At 57.9% G+C, this 21,773-nt stretch overlaps 8 protein-coding genes across 8 annotated transcripts; 4 read left to right on the forward strand and 4 right to left on the reverse strand.

The window, feature by feature from the left end:
• Window positions 1-162: 162 nt before the first annotated feature.
• GGS23DRAFT_165875 (phospholipase A2) lies at window positions 163-2,440 on the reverse strand. The gene is made up of 2 exons (XM_051511495.1): window positions 2,017-2,440; window positions 163-1,897 (listed from the first exon to the last, which is right to left on the reverse strand). Exons 1-2 carry the CDS (start codon window positions 2,340-2,342, stop codon window positions 313-315), a joined length of 1,911 nt encoding a protein of 636 aa, XP_051375908.1. The 5' UTR covers window positions 2,343-2,440; the 3' UTR covers window positions 163-312.
• A 1,804-nt stretch (window positions 2,441-4,244) lies between these two features.
• On the reverse strand, window positions 4,245-6,868 carry GGS23DRAFT_165905 (aminopeptidase I zinc metalloprotease-domain-containing protein). Its single transcript, XM_051511496.1, has 3 exons — window positions 6,018-6,868; window positions 5,603-5,942; window positions 4,245-5,542 (listed from the first exon to the last, which is right to left on the reverse strand). The coding sequence occupies exons 1-3, from the start codon at window positions 6,441-6,443 to the stop codon at window positions 4,587-4,589; spliced, it is 1,722 nt and encodes a 573-aa protein (XP_051375909.1). The 5' UTR covers window positions 6,444-6,868; the 3' UTR covers window positions 4,245-4,586.
• A 717-nt stretch (window positions 6,869-7,585) lies between these two features.
• On the forward strand, window positions 7,586-10,179 carry GGS23DRAFT_612299 (cytochrome P450; the record flags this gene model as incomplete). The annotated part of the gene is made up of 7 exons (XM_051520480.1): window positions 7,586-7,591; window positions 7,690-7,932; window positions 8,024-8,438; window positions 8,566-8,975; window positions 9,065-9,086; window positions 9,174-9,365; window positions 9,438-10,179. The coding sequence occupies 7 exons, from the start codon at window positions 7,586-7,588 to the stop codon at window positions 9,875-9,877; spliced, it is 1,728 nt and encodes a 575-aa protein (XP_051375910.1). The 3' UTR covers window positions 9,878-10,179.
• Window positions 9,648-13,952, reverse strand: GGS23DRAFT_547309 (EXS-domain-containing protein). The gene is made up of 5 exons (XM_051515079.1): window positions 13,596-13,952; window positions 11,687-13,506; window positions 11,549-11,638; window positions 11,176-11,470; window positions 9,648-11,081 (listed from the first exon to the last, which is right to left on the reverse strand). The coding sequence occupies exons 1-5, from the start codon at window positions 13,633-13,635 to the stop codon at window positions 10,288-10,290; spliced, it is 3,039 nt and encodes a 1,012-aa protein (XP_051375911.1). The 5' UTR covers window positions 13,636-13,952; the 3' UTR covers window positions 9,648-10,287.
• Window positions 13,953-15,094: 1,142 nt separating this feature from the next.
• GGS23DRAFT_166035 (glycoside hydrolase family 18 protein) lies at window positions 15,095-16,655 on the forward strand. Its single transcript, XM_051511497.1, has 2 exons — window positions 15,095-16,436; window positions 16,492-16,655. The coding sequence occupies exons 1-2, from the start codon at window positions 15,421-15,423 to the stop codon at window positions 16,499-16,501; spliced, it is 1,026 nt and encodes a 341-aa protein (XP_051375912.1). The 5' UTR covers window positions 15,095-15,420; the 3' UTR covers window positions 16,502-16,655.
• A 444-nt stretch (window positions 16,656-17,099) lies between these two features.
• GGS23DRAFT_547318 (uncharacterized protein) lies at window positions 17,100-18,581 on the forward strand. Its single transcript, XM_051515080.1, has 3 exons — window positions 17,100-17,474; window positions 17,537-18,047; window positions 18,112-18,581. The coding sequence occupies exons 1-2, from the start codon at window positions 17,340-17,342 to the stop codon at window positions 17,867-17,869; spliced, it is 468 nt and encodes a 155-aa protein (XP_051375913.1). The 5' UTR covers window positions 17,100-17,339; the 3' UTR covers window positions 17,870-18,047; window positions 18,112-18,581.
• Window positions 18,582-18,936: 355 nt separating this feature from the next.
• GGS23DRAFT_592544 (uncharacterized protein) lies at window positions 18,937-19,651 on the reverse strand (the record flags this gene model as incomplete). Its single annotated transcript, XM_051517889.1, has 2 exons — window positions 18,937-19,448; window positions 19,630-19,651. 2 exons carry the CDS (start codon window positions 19,649-19,651, stop codon window positions 18,937-18,939), a joined length of 534 nt encoding a protein of 177 aa, XP_051375914.1.
• Window positions 19,652-20,091: 440 nt separating this feature from the next.
• Window positions 20,092-21,617, forward strand: GGS23DRAFT_166073 (regulator of volume decrease after cellular swelling-domain-containing protein). The gene is made up of 3 exons (XM_051511498.1): window positions 20,092-20,566; window positions 20,627-21,503; window positions 21,558-21,617. The coding sequence occupies exons 1-2, from the start codon at window positions 20,271-20,273 to the stop codon at window positions 21,300-21,302; spliced, it is 972 nt and encodes a 323-aa protein (XP_051375915.1). The 5' UTR covers window positions 20,092-20,270; the 3' UTR covers window positions 21,303-21,503; window positions 21,558-21,617.
• Window positions 21,618-21,773: the final 156 nt, after the last annotated feature.

Genomic DNA, 21,773 nt, shown 5'->3' on the forward strand with positions numbered 1-21,773 from the left:
GCCAAAGCCTAGGGCCAGGCTGATATATACACACCCTCCTTCTCCTCCCCACCTTCTAAACCCGAATTCCTTTTTTTATCTTCACGGTCCCCCCTTACCCGACCAACCTCTCTATCAAGACCAGTAAAAATCCGTTTGAAACCCCTTCCTTTTAACTCCGAGGAGAGCATAAACAGAGGAGAAACCGACAAGAGAGAACAGAGAAGGGAGAAAATACACGGAGAGGACAATCGGAGACCCCGAAGGATACGAGCTACTGATAAAAAGAGGCGGTATTTCAGCCTCAACGCCAAATCAAGGTGTCATCCACCCTCATGTAGCAGCAGCAGCAGCAGCAGGGGCAATGGCTGTCGCTTTCGCGATCTTGCAGGAGGCTGCCTCCTCCGCGACGTTGGGCTCGATGAAATCGGCTATGGCAGCCGCGTCCGCGTCCTTCGCTCCCTCGGCATCTGCCATCGTGAACTCGCCCATGCCCACGATGTCGATCCACTGCCACGCGTCGACGGCGCCGTGCCCGCCGCGGTCTAGGATCGCCCTGTCGTCGTGGATCCCGTCGTCGGGGCCTCTGTCCTTCACCGCCATCGGCGAGGGCGACGGCGCTGCGTCCACCTGCGTGTTTCCGTCATTCTTACCACCGTCACTACCGTCCGCCTCGCCTTGGTCGGCCGGCACCGGCTCCTTGCCAAGTTTCTCACCGGTTTTCCCGACGTCCGCCCCGTCAACCAGGTCACCGGACCAGGTGCGCGCGACGGGCACGCCGTTGGCGCGCAGCACCTGGAGCATGGCGCGGCGGTTGAGGCGGAGCGCGCGCTCGGGCTCTTCCGAGCCGAAGACCTTATGCGTCAGCCAGGGGAATAAGACGCCGAAGTCGGACTGTGACAGGTGGGCCGAGCGCGAGACGAAGAAGAAGTGTGGTTCGGGCAGCTTGACACCCCGCGCGCCGAATGGCCGCTCCTCATAGAAGGCGGCAGCCGACACGGGGCCCGGTGCCGACGGGTCCGGCGATAGCGCGCGCGCCGTCGCGTGAAGGTGCTCTGTCCACTTGAAGAAGTCCTCTGACTCGATCGCCAGTAGTGCATTGCCGCCCGGCGCTGCCGGCGCGGGGGCGGACGAGGGAAGCGGGGGTCGCTCGGAGGGGGAGCAAGAGGGAGAGGAGGGAACGGGAGACGAGTCGACGTAGACGGGGAGGGGGAGGTCGAAGAGCTGTTTCGTCGTCTTGGCCAGCAGCGGGAAGCACCACATGTCCAGGAGGATAGTAACGTTTCGGGGTGTGATCTGACGGCAGAGGGCGGAGTCGCGGGAGGGTGTGTAGAGGGGATCTGCCATGGCCTCGAGCTCGGGGCGGCCGGCGTAGAAGACCGACTTGAGGAATTGGACGGCGGTGGCGGAGCCAAAGCTGTGGCCGATGAAGATAATGCTGCCGGGATCGTGGACGTGGAGCTGGTCGACGAACTGGGCGAGGGAAGGGGTGGTCTTGTTGAGATTCGTGCGGGAATGACCGCGGTCGATGGCGAGGACGGCGTCGTGGACGAGGCCGAGCTCCCAGAGGCGGATACGCAGCTGGTCGTTGCGCAGGGCGTGGACCTCGTCGGAGACCTCGTGGGGGATACGGCGGTATGGGACGACACGGCGCGTATTACGGACGAAGTACCGGTGCTGCTCGGAAGGAATGCGGATGAAAGAGGCGACGGCAGTGCCGTCACGATGTTCGGGGCAGATTACGACGACGCCGTGAGAGGCTAGGGAGCCGACGATCTGGGAGTAGGCATTGCGGCTGCCGCCGAGGCCGTGGGAGAAGATGGCGGTCGGCCAGCGTCCGTTCGGCGTGTTAGGCTCGAGTACTGGCGCATTTTTAACGACAGGAATTGACGTGTAGTGGAGGTGTCTCGGAAGAAAGCTGTATGCCAGAGGAGGTTTGTCGTTAGCTATGCCAATTCCTGTCAAATATCGCTATCGAGCAACAATGCAGTCTGCGCTGAGGAACGGACCGGAGTGCACGGTAGGGCTCTAACTTACGAGACAGCTTGCGCCACCATGGACCCAACACCCAGGAACTGTATGTATGCCGAGAGGTGCTCTCGCTGAGGAGCGGGCAGCCAGGTTATGCGCTTGCCCTGGGCGTCAGGGGGAGCCGGGTAGTAGATTCGGAATTGTACGGTCTCGATTTGGGAGGCGTTGTGCGGAGCTGGAGCGGGCGAGTCGAGCTCGGAGACAGGGATCTCGACGTCAACGGTACCAACCTTATAGGGCCCGGTGTACTCGGCGAAGCCCGGCACCGGGTTCAATCTCGAGAGCAGCGAGCTCCATTTGTCGGCGCTCGAGGCGTCTGCAGGGTGTGCCATGGCTGGTTTACTCGACGGCACCAAGATCTACGGTTTTCAACGGAAGATGAAGCAAGCAAGACAAGACAGGTGTCGGAGATATATGGGGAAGTGGATAGACGGAGGCCAATGACCAATAATGACGGAGTCGAACGACACGAATATGTGGTGAAAGGGATCGTCAGTTTCACCAGGTTGTAGCTCCGAGGATAGCTCTATGCTCTCTCTCTTCCGTATGAGAACAGTGCCGGAAATGCTAGTCGCTCCGGTAAGGAAGGTGACGTTGCGAGAGAGAGAAAAAAAAAGAAGGAATAGAAATAATAAAGTCGGTAGCAAGGGACACGAAGCGTTAAAAACAAGTAAGCGTTCGGCCACGATGAAATTTTACCGTGCTTGGGAGGGAAAGAGGGCGAAATGACAGAAAAGAGGTTAAATTGAGAAGTAGTGAAAGAAAAAAAATGAAGAGACGGGCTTGGACTGGCTATCAGGGTAACAGCCCCCTTTGCACACGAAGACGGACCAAGCTGTCGTAGTGAGGCAGAGCAGAGACCCGGGAACGCGGCAGTTGTTGTTCACTGCGGTATCCAAGCAGTGTTGTATCTAAACAGCGGCCGGAAGAGACGGTATGATATGCTTGGGGGCAGAAAAGATAAAATAAAATAACTAGACAACAACCAGAGGAGCAATAATAATAGGGGCAGTGATATGATATCTATTTATAACCTATGTTCCGCGAAACGAAAATGATAGGGCAGATTAAATAGGAGTATAGCATGTAGGTAGGTAGGTAAGAGGCAACCGGGGTATGGATGCGGAGGTAGCTGGTAGGGATGGAATTACGAACGCGTGGAGAGGGGGCCAGTCGGCTGCCGCAATTTAAAAAAAAAAAAAAAGGAAGAAAGGGGACAGCGGCTTGTAAAACAGGAAGAAGAGGCTGGTCGCGGAGAGCGGATGGGAGGCCAGCAAGAGAGGAAAATAGCCTGATGGTGTTCCATGTGTGCGTGGGTGGGAACGAGAGAGGGCTTCGAGAAAGAAGGGGAGAAGAGAGGACGACGATGAGGTTAGAGAAAGAAGTTGAACCAGCCGGCCGAGGAAGTATGTATTCAAGTACATGCCACATGCGCACATTATACGCTGCAGGAGCAGCATCCCTCGAGGGAAGTATGTAACTGGGTACATCCGTCATTCATGATTCAATTCACCGCCACATTTGCATGTGGCAGCCCACTCAAGGCTAGGGCACGTACCCACCAGCTAGGCGGGTTCCAGCCGGGGTCCGGGGGGATTAACCACGTCATCATCCAGGTCCATCGTTCAAGCCGGAGTTCAGCTACCACATGTACACCGCCAGCCAACGTTATACGACCGGATACCTCCAATCTCGGTACAGCATCCCGTCCTCCTACGCCCTCTTAGGGACAGGTGGTACCTACATGAGATAGCCCTCGGCCTCCCATCTGTTACCTGCCCTAGCTTCGTTCTACTCATAGGTAGGTAAGTCTGTCGATAGCAAGCCGATCTATCCGGGCAAGCCAGGCGCGACAGCGCGATCGGGCTATCTACGCCCACGCAGTCAGACATGGGTATCTATGCAGCCCGCCAATGCATGTAAGAGAAAGCAACGGTAATGTCCATAAATAGGTAGGTATATCTATAATGTATCACGTAGTGTATATAGACACGCATCGCCCTAGGTATGTGTAAGACCGTGGGGGGTGAGAAGTGATAGAAATGGTAAGGGCGGAGACGGAAACAAAATAAGAAGAGGGAGAGGAAGAGAGGAAAAGAAGAAGACTTCAGTTGGCTATGTTGGCATATAACCTTGAGTGGTCTCCTCCAAGGCCATACAGGAGACGACGGGTGGCGCTTCGCTACCTGTTTTGCCTTTTTGAAAAAGGTGCGGGCACCTTTTGCTAATAAAACGGAGAAGGCAATACACCGTATCGAGGAAATACCCTTTATTTCGCCCTGCTGTAACCCCCTTGTCTGTACACACCTTTAAACAAGACTTCGTCGTGGCCGCGCCACCTCTATATGCGTAGCGGGATCAGCGCCCAGCTTCTGAATAACCTACAGGCTACATGTACATGCTCTAATCCTCCCTCCTCTCGTGCCGGAGACCCAATCGACAGACGATACACGCGGAACCAATCCGCAACGAGCAAGAGGTCCCGTCCTGCTAACCGCTGTCGTCTCCCTCCCTCCCTCTGTATCAACACACCACATACGCTCCATACGCATACACACTCTTTCTCTCTCCCCGCCTCACTGCCACTCGCCGTCCACCTTCTCCCACCTGTCGAGGAACCCCTTGAAGAACTTGGCGCCGAGCCCGGGGTCGAGCGCGCCGCACGTCGCGCGGATCGAGTGCATGCTGAGCTGGGCCATGCCGGCGTCGGCCGCCTTGACGCCGAGCGCGCTGCTCAGCATCGGGCCGACGGTCCCGCCGCTGCGCGAGTCGTTGCGGATCTGGAACGCCTGGGCCGTGCAGCCGCTCAGCTCGCACACGCGCCGCAGCACCGCCGTCGACACCGAGTCCGTCGTCAGGTGGCCGTTGCTGTCCCCGCAGATGGTGATCCCCACGTTCAGCCGCGGCGCGTGCTCCTCCAGGTACCGCCCCGCGAAGTTGGGGTTCGCCGCGTGCGTCACGTCCGCCGACACCAGGAACGACCGCGCGTACGTCTGCCCCAGCACCCCCGGCCCGAACCCCTTCCCCGCCGCCCCGCTCAGCGCCTCCACCGCCCGCTCGATCGTCGACGGCAGGAAGTTGCCCCGAGCGCCCTGCCGGAGCAGCGAGCCGATCTCCTCGTCGTCGAAGAGCGCCACCAGCTTGATCACCCCGTCGTCCTCGTTCGTCTCCGACGCCAGGAGGCCCTGGAATGCGGCCCAACTGCACAGCTTGTCGTCGATTCTGCCGGCGAAGATGAACTCCCTGTCCATCCCTCCTACCGTCGCCAGCTGGACGTCGAAGAGCTCCAGTTCCCAGTCGACGATCTGCGAGTAGTCTTGGATCCGTAGCTCCTTAGATATCAACTGCACGAGCCTCGGCGGCTGGGTGGCGGCAAACGAGCCGACTGGGCCGAGGGTCTCGACCGGCTTAGGGTCTGAGGAGTATATGTCGGAATTATCCAGACCGATAATCGGCACCGCCTCGGTTTCCTTGTTATTCTGGCCCAGCATGCCGACGCCGAAATGCGGCGCGAGCGTCGGTATGCGCGCAACTGCAGTTCGTTAGTGTTAATATGCTCGGGCAGCTCGGCCGACGTGCATGGTAAGCTTACTGGGCCAGTCGAGCTTGACGAGCTTGCTCGACGTTTTGCCGGACTCGTCCCGTACGATGACTCGGCCTCCTATGCTCAGATCCCGGTCCCACCAAGTCTCGTTCAGAGCGCCGGCGTAGGGCGCGACGCCTAGCTGCACGTAGCCGGATTTGGTCGGCTTCTTGCTGATGGGCTTGAGCTTCGCGGTCAGGGCGTCGATATGGCCGGCAATTATGGCCACGCCGTTCCCGGGCCGGTACGCCTTTCCGACCGTAAAGCCGATGATAGAGCTGCCATTCCGAGTGACAAAGTACTTGCCGCCCGGCTCGAGCTTACCAGCCCAATCGTCGCGCGCAGGGAGCTGTGGCAAGTAGGTAAATCGTTGGCGCGCAACTCCGAGAAGACGAGATTAACAGGGCAAAAAAGCAGCACCTACCTCCTTGTAACCAAGTGCTATCATCTTGTCCTTGAAGTAGCTGACAGCGTGGAATACGGTGGGATTCTCCTGCAAAAACTTGCAGAAAGGCTCGGTGAAGGCCTCGGGCTTGGAGGCGAGGACATCGCAGCAGGAGCACGAGCCTCGATCGCTGGTGAGCTGGAAGGAGAGCGACTTCGTGCGACGATCCGCTATATCCCGGTAGCAAGAATCGCACAGGGTGAGGGATCGGTGACGAGCCAGCTCGCCCACGACGAAGGCCTTCTCGGCGTCGGACATGGCTGCCACGGTCTCGAACTCGGAAGGGTGGGCGAAGCTCGAGAGTTGAGACGTGTGTAGAGGGCTCGACGTTGCTGGGGCGGTGGCGGTTCGAAGAGACATGTTGGAAGGCCGCTGGCGCAAGGACTCGGAAGTGTGTCTGGTCATGGTTTTATCGCGAGCTTATGGTAGCCTTTGGTAGCCAGCTATCTGGGTTGGTTGGAGGAAAGGGGTTCTCGATAGAGAGAGGGTTGGGGATGATGAAATGTGTGTGGGTGGACATGTCAACAGACCCCTAAGCCAGCCACCTTTGAGACGCAGCCGGTTTGGCGGCATGGGGCACCTCCGGCCAAGGAACTGATAAGACTGCTTATCGGTTGCTAGGTCGCAGATGAGGTCATCTTACATACCTAACAGAGACCTCCAGTTGAGTCCTTATCCAATATCGCTACCGCTTCTATACACCGCAATATCGAGTCTTTATTAGGTATCTACAACGGAGGAGAGGAATACCGACAGGCACGTATCAAATCGGAAAAAAAAAGGCATCATGCACCTGTTAAGCATCAGTAAACTTCCTTAGAATTGTCCAATCAATGATCAAGGTATGAGTATCCTTCGTTAAGTAACCTACTGATCTGTCGGTGCCAGAGGTACATGCATTAGGTACCTGTAATTCCTCCGGGGGCAGCGTCCATAGGAATGAATGAGTAAGCAGTCCCGATAATCATGTGCCGGCATACTGGAAGGTAGGTACTAGAGACGCTGGAATGTAACGTCGTCGAGAACACACAAGAACACGCCGTGGACAACAACTAATTTCTAGACTGTGGCCGCGACTGAAACTCACAGTTTTCTCTTCTAACTACAGCCGAGAGCGTTCTCTACGCGTTCAGCGGCGCCGCAACCACGCCCGACTTATTGGGTCTTCACAGCGAAAGCACCCGCGTGTTGCGGTGTGCCGAGGGCTCACGAGCCCGAGCTCTAGCTGACGCCATCATTGAGGTTGGGCTCTGCTAGTGTGAGGAATTGGAATAAGATCACTCATTACGGGTAGCTCTATAAAAAGACTATGTGTCGTCGGCATCGGCATTCTCGACGCCGTCACTTCACGGGATGTGCCTGGGGACTATGGGGAGATTCCTATAGGGGGAGGATATATGGCTTCCGAGGCTGATGGCGAGCCCTCGCATTCATTTGCCACGGCACCGTAGGATCATCTCTCGAGATGACACCACGCGAGATGTTTGGTATTTCCGGGCCTGGCTTACTATGGCGCCTGACCCTGGCCGGGGTCTAGACAGACAAACATGACCGTTTCGTTTGGATCGGCGATAGCTTCTGAGCTCCTGTCTGATGGCATTCTACCCCCGGGGGCTGTTTCGATATATGTGCAATGCTTCTTCCTTTATAGTCTCCTGCCTTCGGGTCCGCCCTCAAACTAAATCTCTCCAACATCGTGATGGATATCCTCGCCTGCGCTAGCCTTTCGCTGTTGGAGCTGGCCGTGCTTCAACCCGCCGGGGAATTCAACGGCCTCGCAGCTTTCCGGCGGTTCCTCGTCGTCCTCGTCGCGCAGTATGCCGTGCTCAAATTCTACCGCGTCGTCCTGTATCCCAACTTCTTCTCGCCGCTTAGACACCTTCCGGGACCTAAGGTACAGTAGCCGCCCACGAACCTCTAATCGACCGCGTAGATATACATGCCCACGTGGGCCATCCCCTAAAACTAACCCCCGGTCCTTTTAGGACCACAACCTGCTCCTCGGCCAGGAACTGCGCAAGCTCAGGGCCGACGGCCCCGCCAGCATGCAGCTCGAGTGGATGCGGCGGTGGCCGGACGCGGCGTTCATCCGGTACGTTTCGTTCGCGGGGCGGGAGGTGCTGCTGGCCAACAGCCTGGACGCGCACCGGGCCGTCGTGCAGACGCACGCCTACGACTTCGTCAAGCCGCCCCTGTTCGCCCGCCTCGTCGGCGAGATCACCGGCACCGGCCTGCTGTTCGCCGAGGGCGCTACCCACCGCCGCGAGCGCCGCCTGCTCGCCGGCCCCCTCTCCGTCCCCGGCGTGCGCAAGCTCGCCCCCGTCTTCCGCGCCAAGGCCGCCGCCCTCTCCGACGTCTTCGCCCGTACCCTCGCCGGCAAGCCGCGCGCCACTATAGAAGGTGCGTACCGTCCCACAGCGCCCCCGGAGAAGGGGGAGAAGGGGGGAAAGGCGCGGGCCCGGCCGGCGGCTGAGTGTTGCGGTTCCAACCAACTAACGTCTTCTGTCCGTGTCATCCTCCTGCGCAGTCCTCGACACCTTCTCCCGATCGACCATGGACACGATCGGCGTGACCGTGCTCGGCGTCGAGCTCGACGAGCTGTCCGCAGCGCACCCGCTCGGCTTCCGGGAGCTGTACGGGCGGCTGCTGCACCAGGGGCGGACGGGGCAGCTGCTCTCGGTGGTGAACGCGTTCGTGCCCATCCGGCGCCTGGCCGCGCCGCTGGCCGCAAACCGCCGCTTCCTCCGCGCCACGCGGGACCTGCGCGCGATGCTGCGCGACGTCGTCGAGCGGCGCGCTGCCGAGCTCGCCGCGGGACGCTTCGGCGGCGGCAAGGCCGAATCCAGGGACCTCCTAACCTACATGCTGGAGGAGGCCCAGACCCGCCGCCGCGAGACGGGCGCCGACATATGGTCCGTGGATGACATCATCGGCCACGTAGGCTCCCCCCCCCCCTCCTCCTCCTTTTTTCCACTTCTGCTGCGTTCTCCCGCAATCCTGACGCTGACAGCCTCGCATATGCATAGCTCCTAAACTTCACCTCCGCCGGTAAGCCCCCCTCCCATGCTACAGCACCCGCCATCCCGACACCAAAATACAACCCTTCTCCGGCTATGCTAACCCCTGGCGCGCTAGGCCACGAGAGCACAGCTACCACGCTGTCCTGGTCGGTCTACGTGCTCGCGACGCACCCCGCCATGCAGGACCGCCTGCGGGTCGAGATCCGGGGCCTGCTCGCGGCGCACCCGGAGCCCGACCACGACGCGATCGCGGCGCTGCCGTTCCTGCACAACTTCGTGCGCGAGGTGCTGCGTGTCTACCCGCCGTGTAAGTCCCTTTTCTTCACTCCCCTCTCTTACCCCCTCTCCGTCTGACGCGCTAAACCCCCTCCCTCCGCAGCCTACATGGCCCAACGCGAAGCCGTCCGCGACCTGGTCCTGGACGGCGTGCACGTCCCGCGCGGCACGCAGGTCGACCTGTGCATCCCGCTGGCGCATCAGCACCCGGGGGTTTGGGGGTCAGGCGCCGCGGCCTTCGACCCGGACCGGTGGGACGCGCTCGCCGCCGCCGCCGCCAGCCCCTTCGCCTTCGAGGCCTTCCTCCAGGGGCCCCGTGCCTGCCCCGGCCGCGCCCTCGCCCTCGCCCTCGTCAAGGCGGTCCTCGTCACCCTCGTGCCGCGGTGGTGCTTCGTCGGCCTCCGCCGGCGACGGCGCCCGGGGCAGACAGAGGAAGAAGAGGAGGACGACGACGACAACGACGACGCTCCGGTCAAGCTCGCTAACCCGAGTCTGACGCTGGGACCCGCCGACGGGCTGCACGTGCGGTTCGAGAGGGTTTGACGAGGACGGGCGGATTTGGTGGGTTGGTTGGGGGAACGTGACGGAGGCCAGATAAGAGAGAAGCGCGATGGACAGGGCTCCCGTTGCTCCTGTTTTTTCGATACCCATCGCTTTCCTAGGGAGTCCCGGAAACGGACGTATTCTAATATATGCGACGGACAATTCGATCTCGCGTTTATTAGGCGTTCGCTCATTATCTCTTCTATCTCTACTAGGGTAGGACCTGGCCTTGACTAGATTTGATAGCCGCGCGTTTCGCGTACACGTATGCGTACGAGGGCGTGCAGGTATAGGGCCGCCCAAATCCGCTAGAATCCGTTATTAATACCATCCTTATTAGGTATTTACTCGTCCTATCGTCCCGGACTCCGCCGCACGTATGCACAGGTAGGTAAGTGAATCTCTGCGTCTCAGGTACGCCTCTCGCCCGTCTCCGGCGTCACCAGTCCCTCCTGTCGTACTTGCATGCGCTCGTCGGTTATGCTGCCCGTCTCCTCATCCTCATCCTCATCCTCGTCCTCTTCCTCATCTTCGCTCTGAATCGTGCTCACCAGCCCCCCGCCACCGCCACCGGACGTCCCGAGTTCTGACGGACGCCTCCGCTTCTCGAAGTCCTGCCTATGTGCCTCGGCCATGACGTCGCGGATCGACCGTGCGTGAACCATCTCGTGCTTCCTACGCCACCTGATTCCCCCGTTACTGCTGCTGGTCTGGGCGTCTTCCTGCTCCTGGGCATGGTCCTGGGCGTGCGCGCTCGCCGAGCCGCAATCGACGGCGCTTACGGTTGCTGTGCCGTCGGGGAAAAGAGAAGAAGCGCTTCCTGTCGTCCCCCGCCGTTGGTTTCCTTCTTCCTCTGTGCCCGCGCGCTCGATAAGCGGCTCATGGTCGAGGCGGTAGGGCAAGGGAATATCGCGGCTAGCCTTGTACTGGGCAACGTTGGTGCAGTGCTCGTTCTCGACGCGGAACAGCGCCCAGATACCGCGGCGGATCACCTCCGCGAGACAGATGAGGAAGGTCGCAGCGGTGCTATGCTGTTTGTCGTAGGCGAAAATGGTGTAGAATATCCAGCTAAACCGGAGTATCGGATCTAGAACCATGACGCAGTAGTACATCCTCCGCCGCTTAAGAGCTAGTATATCTCTCAAGAAGCGGTGGCGCGTGTCCGGTTGGAAGAAGGAGAAGTCCATGAAAAGGTCCCATATCGCTAGTAGGCACGCGTTAGAAGTTTCCCTAGATCATGAAGGGGGAGGGGGGGGGCGAAGGGAAAGCGTCGGAGAGAGGCAGCGTGAAAGTCTTACAAGTGTAGATGCTGTTGATGGCGGAAAAGGTGACGAAGAGCCCGAAGTTCGACTCGGTTCCCCACATGCGATAAAGTGACAAGGTCACAGCTGACATGATGGTCATGCCGTACTTGCCGCCGTTTACCAGATGGGGGAAGACGTTACCGGTGTCGTAGTATCGGCGGATACACTGTAACGCACGCCAGACCGGCGGGAGTGCGCTGAAGAAGCCGAGCAAGCGAGAGTTGCTGGAGCTGCACTGGTTAGGATTGGTCCAACCGTTCGCGTATAGGCAGAAGAACAGTTCGATATTCTACTCAGGGTTGGTTAGCCAGCCACCTGGGTTACGCGGTTGGGGGTTGCGTTGGTCGCGGGTGGGCTTTTGGCTTACAGAGGTAGCGTAGGTAAGCGAGCAATACATATCGCCGAGGAAGAAATCGCGGAACTCGACGGGGTACAAGCCGGCGAAGAATAACCGATACTACTGATGGTTAGGGCAGGCCGGTGGCATCTTGATCTCGACACTCACATGTGAATACGCGATCCACTGGCGGCTTCGATGCCATAGGATCGGCAACGGCAATAGGAGAATAACCAACGTGACCCCTATGAGGATCACGGGCCAGTAGATATATAATTCCTCGCCGCCGTACCGGAGAAAATTAAGCCAGAAGAAAAGCCCAAAGAGTAAGAAGAAGAAGCTCGGGAAGGCGGAGAGCTGTCTCCAATCCAAGTTATTCCTGGTATCAAACTCGAAGATGAAAGGGTAGTTGACCTTGTTGGCCGTCCACACGTAGCAATCGAGGCAAAACAGGAACATGAGAACCAGGATTAAGAAGTAGCCGCCGTATATCTGCATCAGGTATCTAGTCTGCTCTACTACGCTAGGGTCCTGGTCGGATAGGAGTTTAGCGCTGTAGACGAGGCCCTGGAGAGTAAATACAGCGCCGGTGCCGATGAAGAGTCCGCTCTCGAAGGCGACGTCGGATCTATCGCGGGGCCGTCGGTTGAGGCGACGGAGCTTCCCCGAGGCGATCTTTCGGTTTCCTTTCTCGAAGTATCGCGCGTAGAGGTCCTCGACCGCATGAATGTACCCGTCCACGGTGGTGCTGTTAACGAACCACGACGTGTTGACCTTCTCATTCATGTACCGATAAGGGGGTCTCGCCTTGACGGTTTTGTCATACTTCTTGTTGAGTTTCCGGAAGGCAACGCGGTTGAGCGATGCGTACGACTGTAGAAGTTCAAGACCCCGGTAGAATTCTTGCAGCGCCAACTTGAGCTTCCGTTTCGCTGTTCGGTACGACACGTCCTGGCTCGGCGGTCGCCTCGTGTAGTCTCTCCTTGCATGTGCCCCCACGGCATCCAATATGGGCGTGAATTGAGAGTTTAATAGAGCCTTCGAGTTGGCGCCAGGCTTGAATATCTTGGCCTTGATCGGAGCTACCCAGCCGTGAGAACCGTTGACGGCGGGCAACTTGCCCTTACCATCGTGGCCATTCCCGTTCTCGCCGCTCTCCCTCTGGCGCTTAAGCTCGGCGACCTCTTGCGTACGCCGGTTTCGCATCTCGTGCAGCTGTTCTCGCAGGGCCTGGAGCCGTTGACCGGCCTGCTCCTCCTTCTGGCGGTAGAATGTCTCTACCTTCTCCAGCTCGCGATCCAGAAAATCGGAGAAGTCTTTCTCTCGCTCCCTCACCGTCTCTATAGTCTGCAGGTCGTATTCGAGCTTGTTGTTTTCTGTGTTAGCCCGATACGGGCCTGTCGAGAAGATGCGCCTCAGCCTGCCGGGGACCGGGTTCTGTTGCTCCCTAGGGCTAGGGCGGGGCAAAATAGGTGGCCGAGGACCGGCTCCGACGGCCTCTCCGCTTAGCGACGCGCTGCGCCGGGGATTGACCGTATTCGAGGGTGCTTCGGTAGGGCGGGGTTGCAGTGCCGGCCCCGGTGCCCTCGAGTTTTCGGGCACGACAGGCATCAAAGCTGGAGCGGGCAGCTCGAAGGCGTTCCAAGCCTCCGCGGTGGCTGGCGGCGTGGGCACGAAGCTTCCATATTGCCTTTCGTGGCCCGGCGACGCAGTCAGCGATTGGCGTTCGGTCCAGATAGGAATTGGCGACGGTTGGGCCCTTGGTAGTTCGTGACCTCTCCCCGCTGCCTCGCTCTCCTCCGGTTCGGAGTCGCCACCCAGGCCTGGCCAACGAAAAGCTTGGCCTAGGAGATGGACAGTCTCTCGCCGTGAAGCGTCCCCTCTTCTTCCCAAGCTGCGAGGCGTCCCGCTCGCTCGGCTGATGGCTCTTGAGACGGCCTTGATGTATTTCTTGCCGGCCTTGTAGTTGAGGTACTTGACCCTCCATTCTAGTGGTCACGTCAACATCTGCGCCCGCGTTCCGGTCATCCATCGCTGACATGGACGAGGCCGCCATTGGCACGTTCTCGTCACTCACCTGGAACTAGGTCCTGCTCGAGTTCTTTGGCGAACTTCATGCCGTCGAGGTCTTGCGAGATTTTCAGCCTCGCCAACCCATGAGACGAACGGGTCTAGGCGGCCGCGCGGAAAGTGGGCTGAATTCAAAGAGGAGCCATCGAACGCGAGAACGGGCCTCGTATGGTCCAGGCGAGAGGGTGTGGCACGTCGGTGTAGGTTTTTTGTCGAGGATGGCTTCCCGGCAGTAGGACGCGAAGTAAATGAGGTGGCGAGAGAGAAAGAGAGAAAGAGATAGAAACAGAGAGCGAGAGCGAGAGGAAAGGAATAAATTTATTGATGTACCTAATGACGGAGTTGACACACGGACGGATGGGATTTTTGAGGCCGGCAAGCTTAGCCGATTGTTCAATAATGCCCGTTACAGGTACACCCGAACCTGCAGTAGGCACGTCGGTACCTACCGAACCTGTCTGAGGGTGACCCAGGTGGGCTCATGCACAACATGGTCGGGGTAGCCCTGGGACAGATGTGTGCGCTGCTACCACCAGCACTAGGGCCTCCCTATAGGGACTGCATAGGCACCTATTCTCAATAGGTTAGGTACCTATTTTTAGCGACGTCGGGACCGTTTTAGCGCACGCTCGGCGGACTCTAGCCCCCTCCTTTAGGTACCTATCGCACCGAAGCCTACGCGCCCGTGGGTGCTAATCCGGTTTCTGATGGCGGATACCGAGAGTTCAGGTATATTATTAGATTGGCCTTTGCCGTCACTTACGACCTTGAGTCCTACTCCTCGGCAAGATTGGTATCAGCAGTGCACTTACACAGACTTGGTTGTAGAACAAGACGTGGTCGAAGGCATGCGATTCCGACGTCGCACCTCCGGCCGTGTGGATCTCGGTATCACGAATGCAATCGCATAGCTCCATTCTTCGGGACTACCTAATAGCATACACTTCCCTGTGCTTTTACCACCCTGCAATCGAGCCCTTGAAATCATTATGCTGGGAAGACGTTGCCCACTTGTGATAGTCTTCTCTCGTATGCGCAGAAACCATCCCTACTAGGCCGTCCTCATCTCCTTCATCCCTCATCGGCTTCGACGCCTCTACAGAAACAACATGTCCAAAGCCAAGACGAAGCCAAGACGGTTGACAGTGACAGGTTTATCCATCGGACATCGGCCATATCTCAAGAGTAGGGTTGCGTTAAGCCTCTGTACATTCGCTGCAACGCAATCGGGCTCCTCCCGACTTCTTACTGACTTCTTACTGAAACCAGTGCTGGTCGGTCTTCGGCCACGGAAATGCCGCACAAAAGATATAAAATAGTTCGAGAGGCTGTGTTCAGTTAAAACGATAGCGACAACCTAGGCACCTATAGGTATTGCATTCCATATAGCCTGCCCATACCCGAGCCTGTCGTAGCTTAACCCCCGCCCCTTTTCAACTCTCGACGATTTCAGCTGCCAACGCCAGGAAGCCTATCGTCTATCGTCGTGCATCAACTGTGACGGACAGCCGGCCAGCCAGCCGGCGGCTGTCGGTTCAATCCTCGCCCGCCCATTTCCTTGCGACGAGCCGCTCAGCCATCGCCGTCAGCTTACCTTTATTGCTCATCGACACAGCATATTCACGAAGAGGTAACTAGTCTCCGCAGCCTTCGCTCGTCTGCTCGTCGTCTCGTACCTCCTCTGCCCTGGTTAAGTTTTATTTTATTTCTCTTCCCATTCTCTCCTTTCGTTCCTTTCTCCCCTCTTATTCTTCATTCATCCCTCATCCTTTTTTTTTTCTCTTTAGTATAATTCTCCCTCCTCCTCCCTGTACCCTAGACCACGCGATACGATGGCCTCAACTCTAGCGAGGCCGCGCTCAGAGTCGCGCCTCGTGGTCTATTACCAGACCACTCACGACCCGAGCGGCAATCTTATCTCCATCCTGCCCTTGATTACGAAGCCTGGCATCTCGGTCACCCACATCAACGTGGCCGCCATCCACCTCAACGAGGACCCCAATGCCATGACCCTCAACGACCATGCCCCCTCCGACCCCCGGTACACGACCATGTGGGCGGAGCTGCGCATCGCCCAAGCCAGCGGGATCAAGGTCCTCGGCATGCTAGGCGGCGCAGCCAAGGGCTCCTACACCCGCCTGGATCAGGACCAGAAGACTTTTGACGCCTACTACGGCCCGCTCTACGAGATGGTCCGGGAGAGGAGCCTCGACGGTCTCGACCTAGACGTCGAGGAGGACATGTCGCTCGCAGGCATCGTCCGCCTCATCGACAGGCTGAGGTCGGATTTCGGGCCTGCCTTCGTCATCACCCTCACACCCGTCGCCACCGCGCTCCTCGACCCAACACGGAATCTCAGCGGCTTCGACTACGAGGCTCTCGAGGTGATGCGCGGGTCGCAGATCGCCTGGTACAACGCCCAGTTCTACTGCGGCTGGGGGGACGCCAGCACCCCCCATATGTACCAACTATGCATCAGGAAAGGGTGGCAGCCCCAGAAGATCGTTCTTGGGCTCGTAACGACGCCGAAAAACGGCCCGGGCTGGGTACCCCCCGAAATGTTGGCCGCAACGCTCACCCTTCTGCGACACCAATTCCCCAACTTCGGCGGCGTGATGGGATGGGAGTACTTCAATAGCCTTCCCGGAGGCCAAGAACGGCCCTGGGAATGGGCACAGCAGATGACTAAAATACTTTCTGGTCCTCTAGCTCGCCCGAGCACGCAGGCGAAGGCTGTAGCGACAACCCAGAATACCCGAGTGGCAGAGAAGGAACTAGATGGAGAAGACGGAGCAACTATTCCCAAAAGTTTCGAGTACTACTCGGACGGCTCGAGTGAGGACGAGAGGTGAGCGAGATCTCTGGCACGGACCCCGTCATAAGGCCTTACTTAGATCGCATAGTCACACATGATTATGAATTCAGCATGGCCGAGATCGAGGAGAAGGGATAGAAGAGCTACGAAAAGAAAGAATCACCTGGAATTGTCAGCACAGTAACCATAAGGCCAGGCCAGGCCAGGCTTCGCATATTCCGTAACCGTTTGATCTCTGCCACCAAACAACCCTAGACGACGTTAGTCTAGTAGCTAGTCTCAGTATCATCCCATGATATAGGTAACATATCCTACCTCGAAAGCTACTTGCGTCAGTGTCATTTCCACCGTGGGGGTTAAACGGAAAAGGCGTTTGACTCAATCCCCCCTATAAATTCCTACTTCATGCTGCACTCTGTGAGTGGTTGAGGCTGGCATGCCTGCATCACTAACTGTCATCCGAACCTGGATTGTCAACGCATCGGCCAGCTGTGGTTCTTGCTGATTGTCCTCAAGGTACTCGCTCAGGCGCACCACTATCTCGACATGTCGACACATGTCGACACATGTCGAGACCATGAACATACCTCTCTTTATTCGTTCACAAGAATTTCAAGGACTCTTCGAGAGAAAACTCACACATCTCATATCCATCCGAACTCCCTGAATACCTAACAAGAAACCTCCATACGGTTTCAAACACCAAGAATCTCTGACCGGTAAGTCCAAACAACTGTATACTACTATCGGCCTTGGGGGGCTTGGCCTTGAAGATCAGCTACCACGCTCTGTTTTCCTTCCTCTCTGACGTCTTTTCTCCCTCCATCATATTGGTATTTGTCCCTGTCGCTCATTATCACGAGTAGCGAGGTTCAATAGACTGCTAACAGTTTCGTCCGTTACGTACGCTTACTGATTCTCAGTACTCTCGTCAAGATGGCCGATGCCAAGGATACCCAACCCGAGGGTATCGAGGAGCCGAAGCACAGCCCTCGGCGCGCCACCTCGGTCAAGATGCTCTGGGGACAAGCCAGGAAATCGCTCCCAGCTCTCCGCCGAGGTTCAAAGACGGTACGCCCACACCCTACCCGTTGCTCGACCAGCGCGCCGCGTCAGTTAACCATCGATCGCAGCTCGAGGGCGGGCCGTCCGGGGAGTTCGGCCCCAAGATGGCCCTAGAACACATAGAGAAGGACGGCGGCTCTAACAAGTCCTCCGAGGACAATCCCAAGCTCGCAGCCAAGTTCTACGCCGTTCCCGCTCAGGCCGCAGCCGACTCGCGACCCGCCACGCCAACAAGCGGCCGGATTAAGCCCGCCGACAAGTACAGCGCTATGGTGGGAAAGGGAATCGAGAAGGGCAAGGGCCTGGCCCGGCGCCTGACGCTGAGCCCCAAGCCGAAGCAGAAGGACCCCCTTCACCAGTGGATGGTGGACCACTCCGGCGGCACCATCCGGGACAAATAGGCCTAGGCGCCTGGCGACAACCCTGAAAGCGGCTGCCCTCCCTTTCCCCCTAAACTTAGCAACTGGAGGCGCGATGTTATAAAGTTCGGCTAGTCAAGGCCGGCGTGACTTTATGAGCCGGTGCGGCGATGACAAGCGCCGTTTTCGTATTGGCATATGTGCTGGTTCCATAGGAGAGGTATGTTGGTCTCGAGGTCGCGGATCTGCTTCTCGCTCCAATACTAACCTCCTCCAACATATAGGGAATACAGATTGCGCCAAACCTCGGGGTGCTGGGCCCGTCGAAAGTCACCATGCGAGATCATTAGCCTTGATAGAAAATAGAACACTCTGAGAGATGCGTTCCGTGGCATAGGATCCATTGGAACAGACTCGTATTAAGGACGTGGACGTGTGTAGGTTTGAAGACAGCCGAGCATAGATATATAAAAAGGAGATGTGGATCCACTCACGGCGATTACTATTGGGTGATTATGTGACCGAATCGGTGATCCAGGGTCGGAAATGCTTTCACTTTGGTTAACACAATAGGGGAAAGTCAACGTCTGTGAACTTGACATGGTCCGATGAAAGGGGTCGGCGGGAATGCGTGGCGTTATACCAGAAAGCTGGTTCGAGCGAGGTTCGGAGGGGACTTGGTTTACGAAGGGGGTTAGCTCCCGGGGTGTTTACGTATGTGGAAGAGCCACTCTATCGTAAGACATAACTGCCTACAGCTTATTCATTACGATGCTAGGGAGGGATGTTAAACGTTGAAAGCCTAAGCAAAATATAACGATACGAATCCGACGATGCTTCAGACAAATCGTACCAGGAACACTCGGATACTGCTCCCGCACGAGTTTCTATGCGCGCGCTAATAGATGAAAACACAAATGCCATAAAACGCAGACACAACCAAGAACTAACCACGACTGACAGGCCGCGATGAATGATCCCAGACGCCGAGAGCTCCGACACCAAGCCTCCCAATGCCATATTCAGATGAAGCCCAACCACAGCGCCGTAAGAAATCGATCACCGTCGTCATACTCGGTCCCCCACTTCCTTCCTCTCCACGCTCCCTTTCACTTGCCGCCGAAAGCTCGATCGAGCTCCTCGCCCTGGTCGACGGCCATCTCGCTGATAGCGGAGACGGGGCCGTCGAGGTCGGCGATGCTCATCTCGGCGAAGCGGCCGGCGACGGCGGCGGCGGCGGCGGCGGCCTTGCGCTCGGGCTGGAGGAGGCGGGCGTCGCTGTCGAGCCAGCCGGGGGCGACGCGGCGCTTCTCGGCGAGGTCGCGAGCGCGCAGGCGGGCGTCGAGCTCGCGCAGGAGGCGCTCCGACTCGTCCTGGACGCGCGCGATGTGGGCGCCCAGCGCGCGGCACGACGCCACGATGTCGTCCGGGTGCGCCGCGTGGCCCGACTGCGGCGCCACCACGTACCGCACCTTCTCGTCCGACGCGCCCGTCACGCCGCTCGCCGGCGCCGGCAGCGTCGACGGCATCGCCTTGTACGTGTACGGCAGCGTCGCGGCCGTCGGGAGCGAGACGAAGGGCGACACGGTCAGGGGCACCTGCGCCAGGAGCGGGTGCGTGCCTGAGAGGGGAGAGAGGCTGTTAGCGGGAGAAGAAGATGGTGTGGTTACGAGAGGGGAGTTATCTGGGAGGAGAGCTAGAAGTGAGAGGTTCGGAGGTGGTTGGGGGAGCGAGAAAGAAGAAGGCTAGGAGTGGAGGGACAGGCTGGCTGCCCTTGTTATATAGGAGAGGCGGAGACTTACGGTCATCGCGCATTGTCACCATGGTATACGGAATTAGGCGAGATGGTACTGCTCGGATTGAGAGGGGTTGAACGGTGAATGAAGGGGAGGAACAATAGGACCCGAATAGGGATTGTAGGAATATTGGAAGAGTCAAGTCGTACTACTATACCAGTCTTCCGACTATGCGGCGTGTGGGTAGGTGGGCATAAGTGACTGGAATTGACCCGGCTTAGTAGACGTGGCATGAGACGGAGAGGGACGAGAGGGACTTGGTGAGAGCCTCGGAGTTGGAGTTACGACGCAGGACAGCTGGCAGCGTATGTGTGTGCAGCTGGCAGCTGATAACGATAAGAACCCACCGGTTCTACTATTTCCCAAAGATGATGAATCAGCCACAATCGATAAGCCCGACTTGACCGGGCCAGAAACAGCTGACAACCAGCTGGCTGCCTGACCTCCGTACCTGAACTCCATCCATCAGTCGACTCCCGCCCAAAACCTGCAGCACCACATCTTCACTCACCGTTGCACTCGCCTAGCCTATTAGCAGCAACCATCTAATTTTCTGTTATTATCTCCCCATTGATACAGCTGCCCCCTCCCCTACACGTCTTTACCATTCTGGTCTTCCCCGAAGCATCTCTGATCTTGCCCAGATCATGCCACCAACAGTAATCAGGACCTGCCCGTCGGCAGACGACGACTTCCAGCCCCTGAGCGAGTACCAGGCCCAGACTCCCAACACCTTCTTCGATAGCAAGCCTATCCTCTACTACCACGATGAGAACGTAAAGGCGTGGGTCTCGGGCGAGCAGCACGAGCAGCTCTACTTCTTTTCCAAGGCCTCGGGAGACGACGATCTTGCTCTGTATCCCACTCCACCTGAGTCTCGTGCGCTCAAGGACGGAGATAAGCACTATCGAGAGGAGAAGGTTGAGGTTTTCGTTGCATCCCAGTAAGTCTACCGTTACCATCTCGGGATGGAAATGAATATTAGCTGAACTCTAATCTGCAGCAAATTGATCATCTTTTCTCACAAGAGCGGGACCGGTATCGAGATACCTTACCCGTCTATTACCCTCCACGCCATTAAGAATTTCCGGCTCGAGGAGGGAAATGATGACGCTTCATCCAAGTTCATCTCTGTTTATATGCAGCTCGAGTTATCTAGTTCGGGTGACGATGAGGACGAGGGCTCGGACCCGCTTGAGCTCTTCCTCATCCCGTACAAGGCGTCGCCGCGGGAGAATCCATCCGCCGAGGGGGCACCGGCCATCGACCCCCTGAGCGCCGAGAGAGCCACCGCGCTATTCAACCAGATCTCGGCGTGCTCGAATCTGCACCCAGACCCGGCAGACGAGGAAGAGGAGGACGGCGACGACGAGTTCGACCGCATCGTCTTCGAGGGAAACGTCGAGGGCAGCGAAATCGACGGCCTGCCCGGCGTCCTGAGAGGAGACAGCTCGGGCGGCCTGCCGCCGCCCATGCCGGGGAGCTCGGGTTGGATCACCGCCGACAATGTCGACCAGTATTTCGACGCCGACGGCAACTGGATCGGCCGAGAAGGCGTCAGCGGCGAGCTGGGGGACGGCGCGGGTCGCGTTCGAGGGCGCGACGAAGTGGAACAGGACGGCGTGAATGGGCTGCAGAACGGTGAAGACGTCGACCCGAAGCGTCCACGAACCGAATGAAAGCGTCACTGGTGGTATGGCGTGCCTCGCATTCTACGAGGCCACATGTCCCCGCCGAGGTGTCCATAAACCCAGAGGAGTTGCGGGATCCGCATCTGTTCTACAGGCACCCTAGTAGCTATACTGCCGTCATAGTATCGAATAGTACCCCTTGACCCCCAAGGCACGGGGGAGCGAGATAGAATTGCCTATCCTACCTAAGTAAGTTTAGTCCGTCGAGCTCCTCGTTAGAACAACGCGTTAACGTGCTAGTAGCTCGCGGCTCGTGCCAAATTAGAGTCCATGGGCACTGTCCACGACGTGGGAAGCCCGTGAGTTGAGGTCATCCGTATATTGATAATCGTCGCTAGACGTCTTGCCTGTATTGAACCGACTCTACACCCCAACTTCGCCTCAGGATATCGACACCACCAAGAAGTGAAATTAGGGGAGATTATGTTAGGCAGCCTTGAGTGAGGCTTTTGGTCATTG

This window comes from Durotheca rogersii (assembly GCF_024521655.1).
Source record: "Durotheca rogersii strain YMJ 92031201 chromosome Unknown GGS23scaffold_2, whole genome shotgun sequence".
In the NCBI taxonomy this organism is placed as follows: Eukaryota; Fungi; Ascomycota; class Sordariomycetes; order Xylariales; family Xylariaceae; genus Durotheca; species Durotheca rogersii.

Coding starts and splice junctions, on each gene's coding strand:
- GGS23DRAFT_165875 (XM_051511495.1), bottom strand. CDS start 2,342: ATGGCACACCCTGCAGACGCCTCGAGCGCCGACAAATGGAGCTCGCTG. Junction 1,898..2,016: donor ATGGTGGCGCAAGCTGTCTC/GTAAGTTAGAGC, acceptor TCTGGCATACAG/CTTTCTTCCGAGACACCTCC.
- GGS23DRAFT_165905 (XM_051511496.1), bottom strand. CDS start 6,443: ATGACCAGACACACTTCCGAGTCCTTGCGCCAGCGGCCTTCCAACATG. Junction 5,943..6,017: donor TAGCACTTGGTTACAAGGAG/GTAGGTGCTGCT, acceptor TACTTGCCACAG/CTCCCTGCGCGCGACGATTG. Junction 5,543..5,602: donor CGTCAAGCTCGACTGGCCCA/GTAAGCTTACCA, acceptor AACGAACTGCAG/TTGCGCGCATACCGACGCTC.
- GGS23DRAFT_547309 (XM_051515079.1), bottom strand. CDS start 13,635: ATGAAGTTCGCCAAAGAACTCGAGCAGGACCTAGTTCCAG. Junction 13,507..13,595: donor CGAGCAGGACCTAGTTCCAG/GTGAGTGACGAG, acceptor CGTGACCACTAG/AATGGAGGGTCAAGTACCTC. Junction 11,639..11,686: donor AGTGGATCGCGTATTCACAT/GTGAGTGTCGAG, acceptor AACCATCAGTAG/TATCGGTTATTCTTCGCCGG.
- GGS23DRAFT_166035 (XM_051511497.1), top strand. CDS start 15,421: ATGGCCTCAACTCTAGCGAGGCCGCGCTCAGAGTCGCGCCTCGTGGTC.
- GGS23DRAFT_547318 (XM_051515080.1), top strand. CDS start 17,340: ATGGCCGATGCCAAGGATACCCAACCCGAGGGTATCGAGGAGCCGAAG. Junction 17,475..17,536: donor TCCGCCGAGGTTCAAAGACG/GTACGCCCACAC, acceptor CATCGATCGCAG/CTCGAGGGCGGGCCGTCCGG.
- GGS23DRAFT_166073 (XM_051511498.1), top strand. CDS start 20,271: ATGCCACCAACAGTAATCAGGACCTGCCCGTCGGCAGACGACGACTTC. Junction 20,567..20,626: donor GAGGTTTTCGTTGCATCCCA/GTAAGTCTACCG, acceptor TCTAATCTGCAG/CAAATTGATCATCTTTTCTC.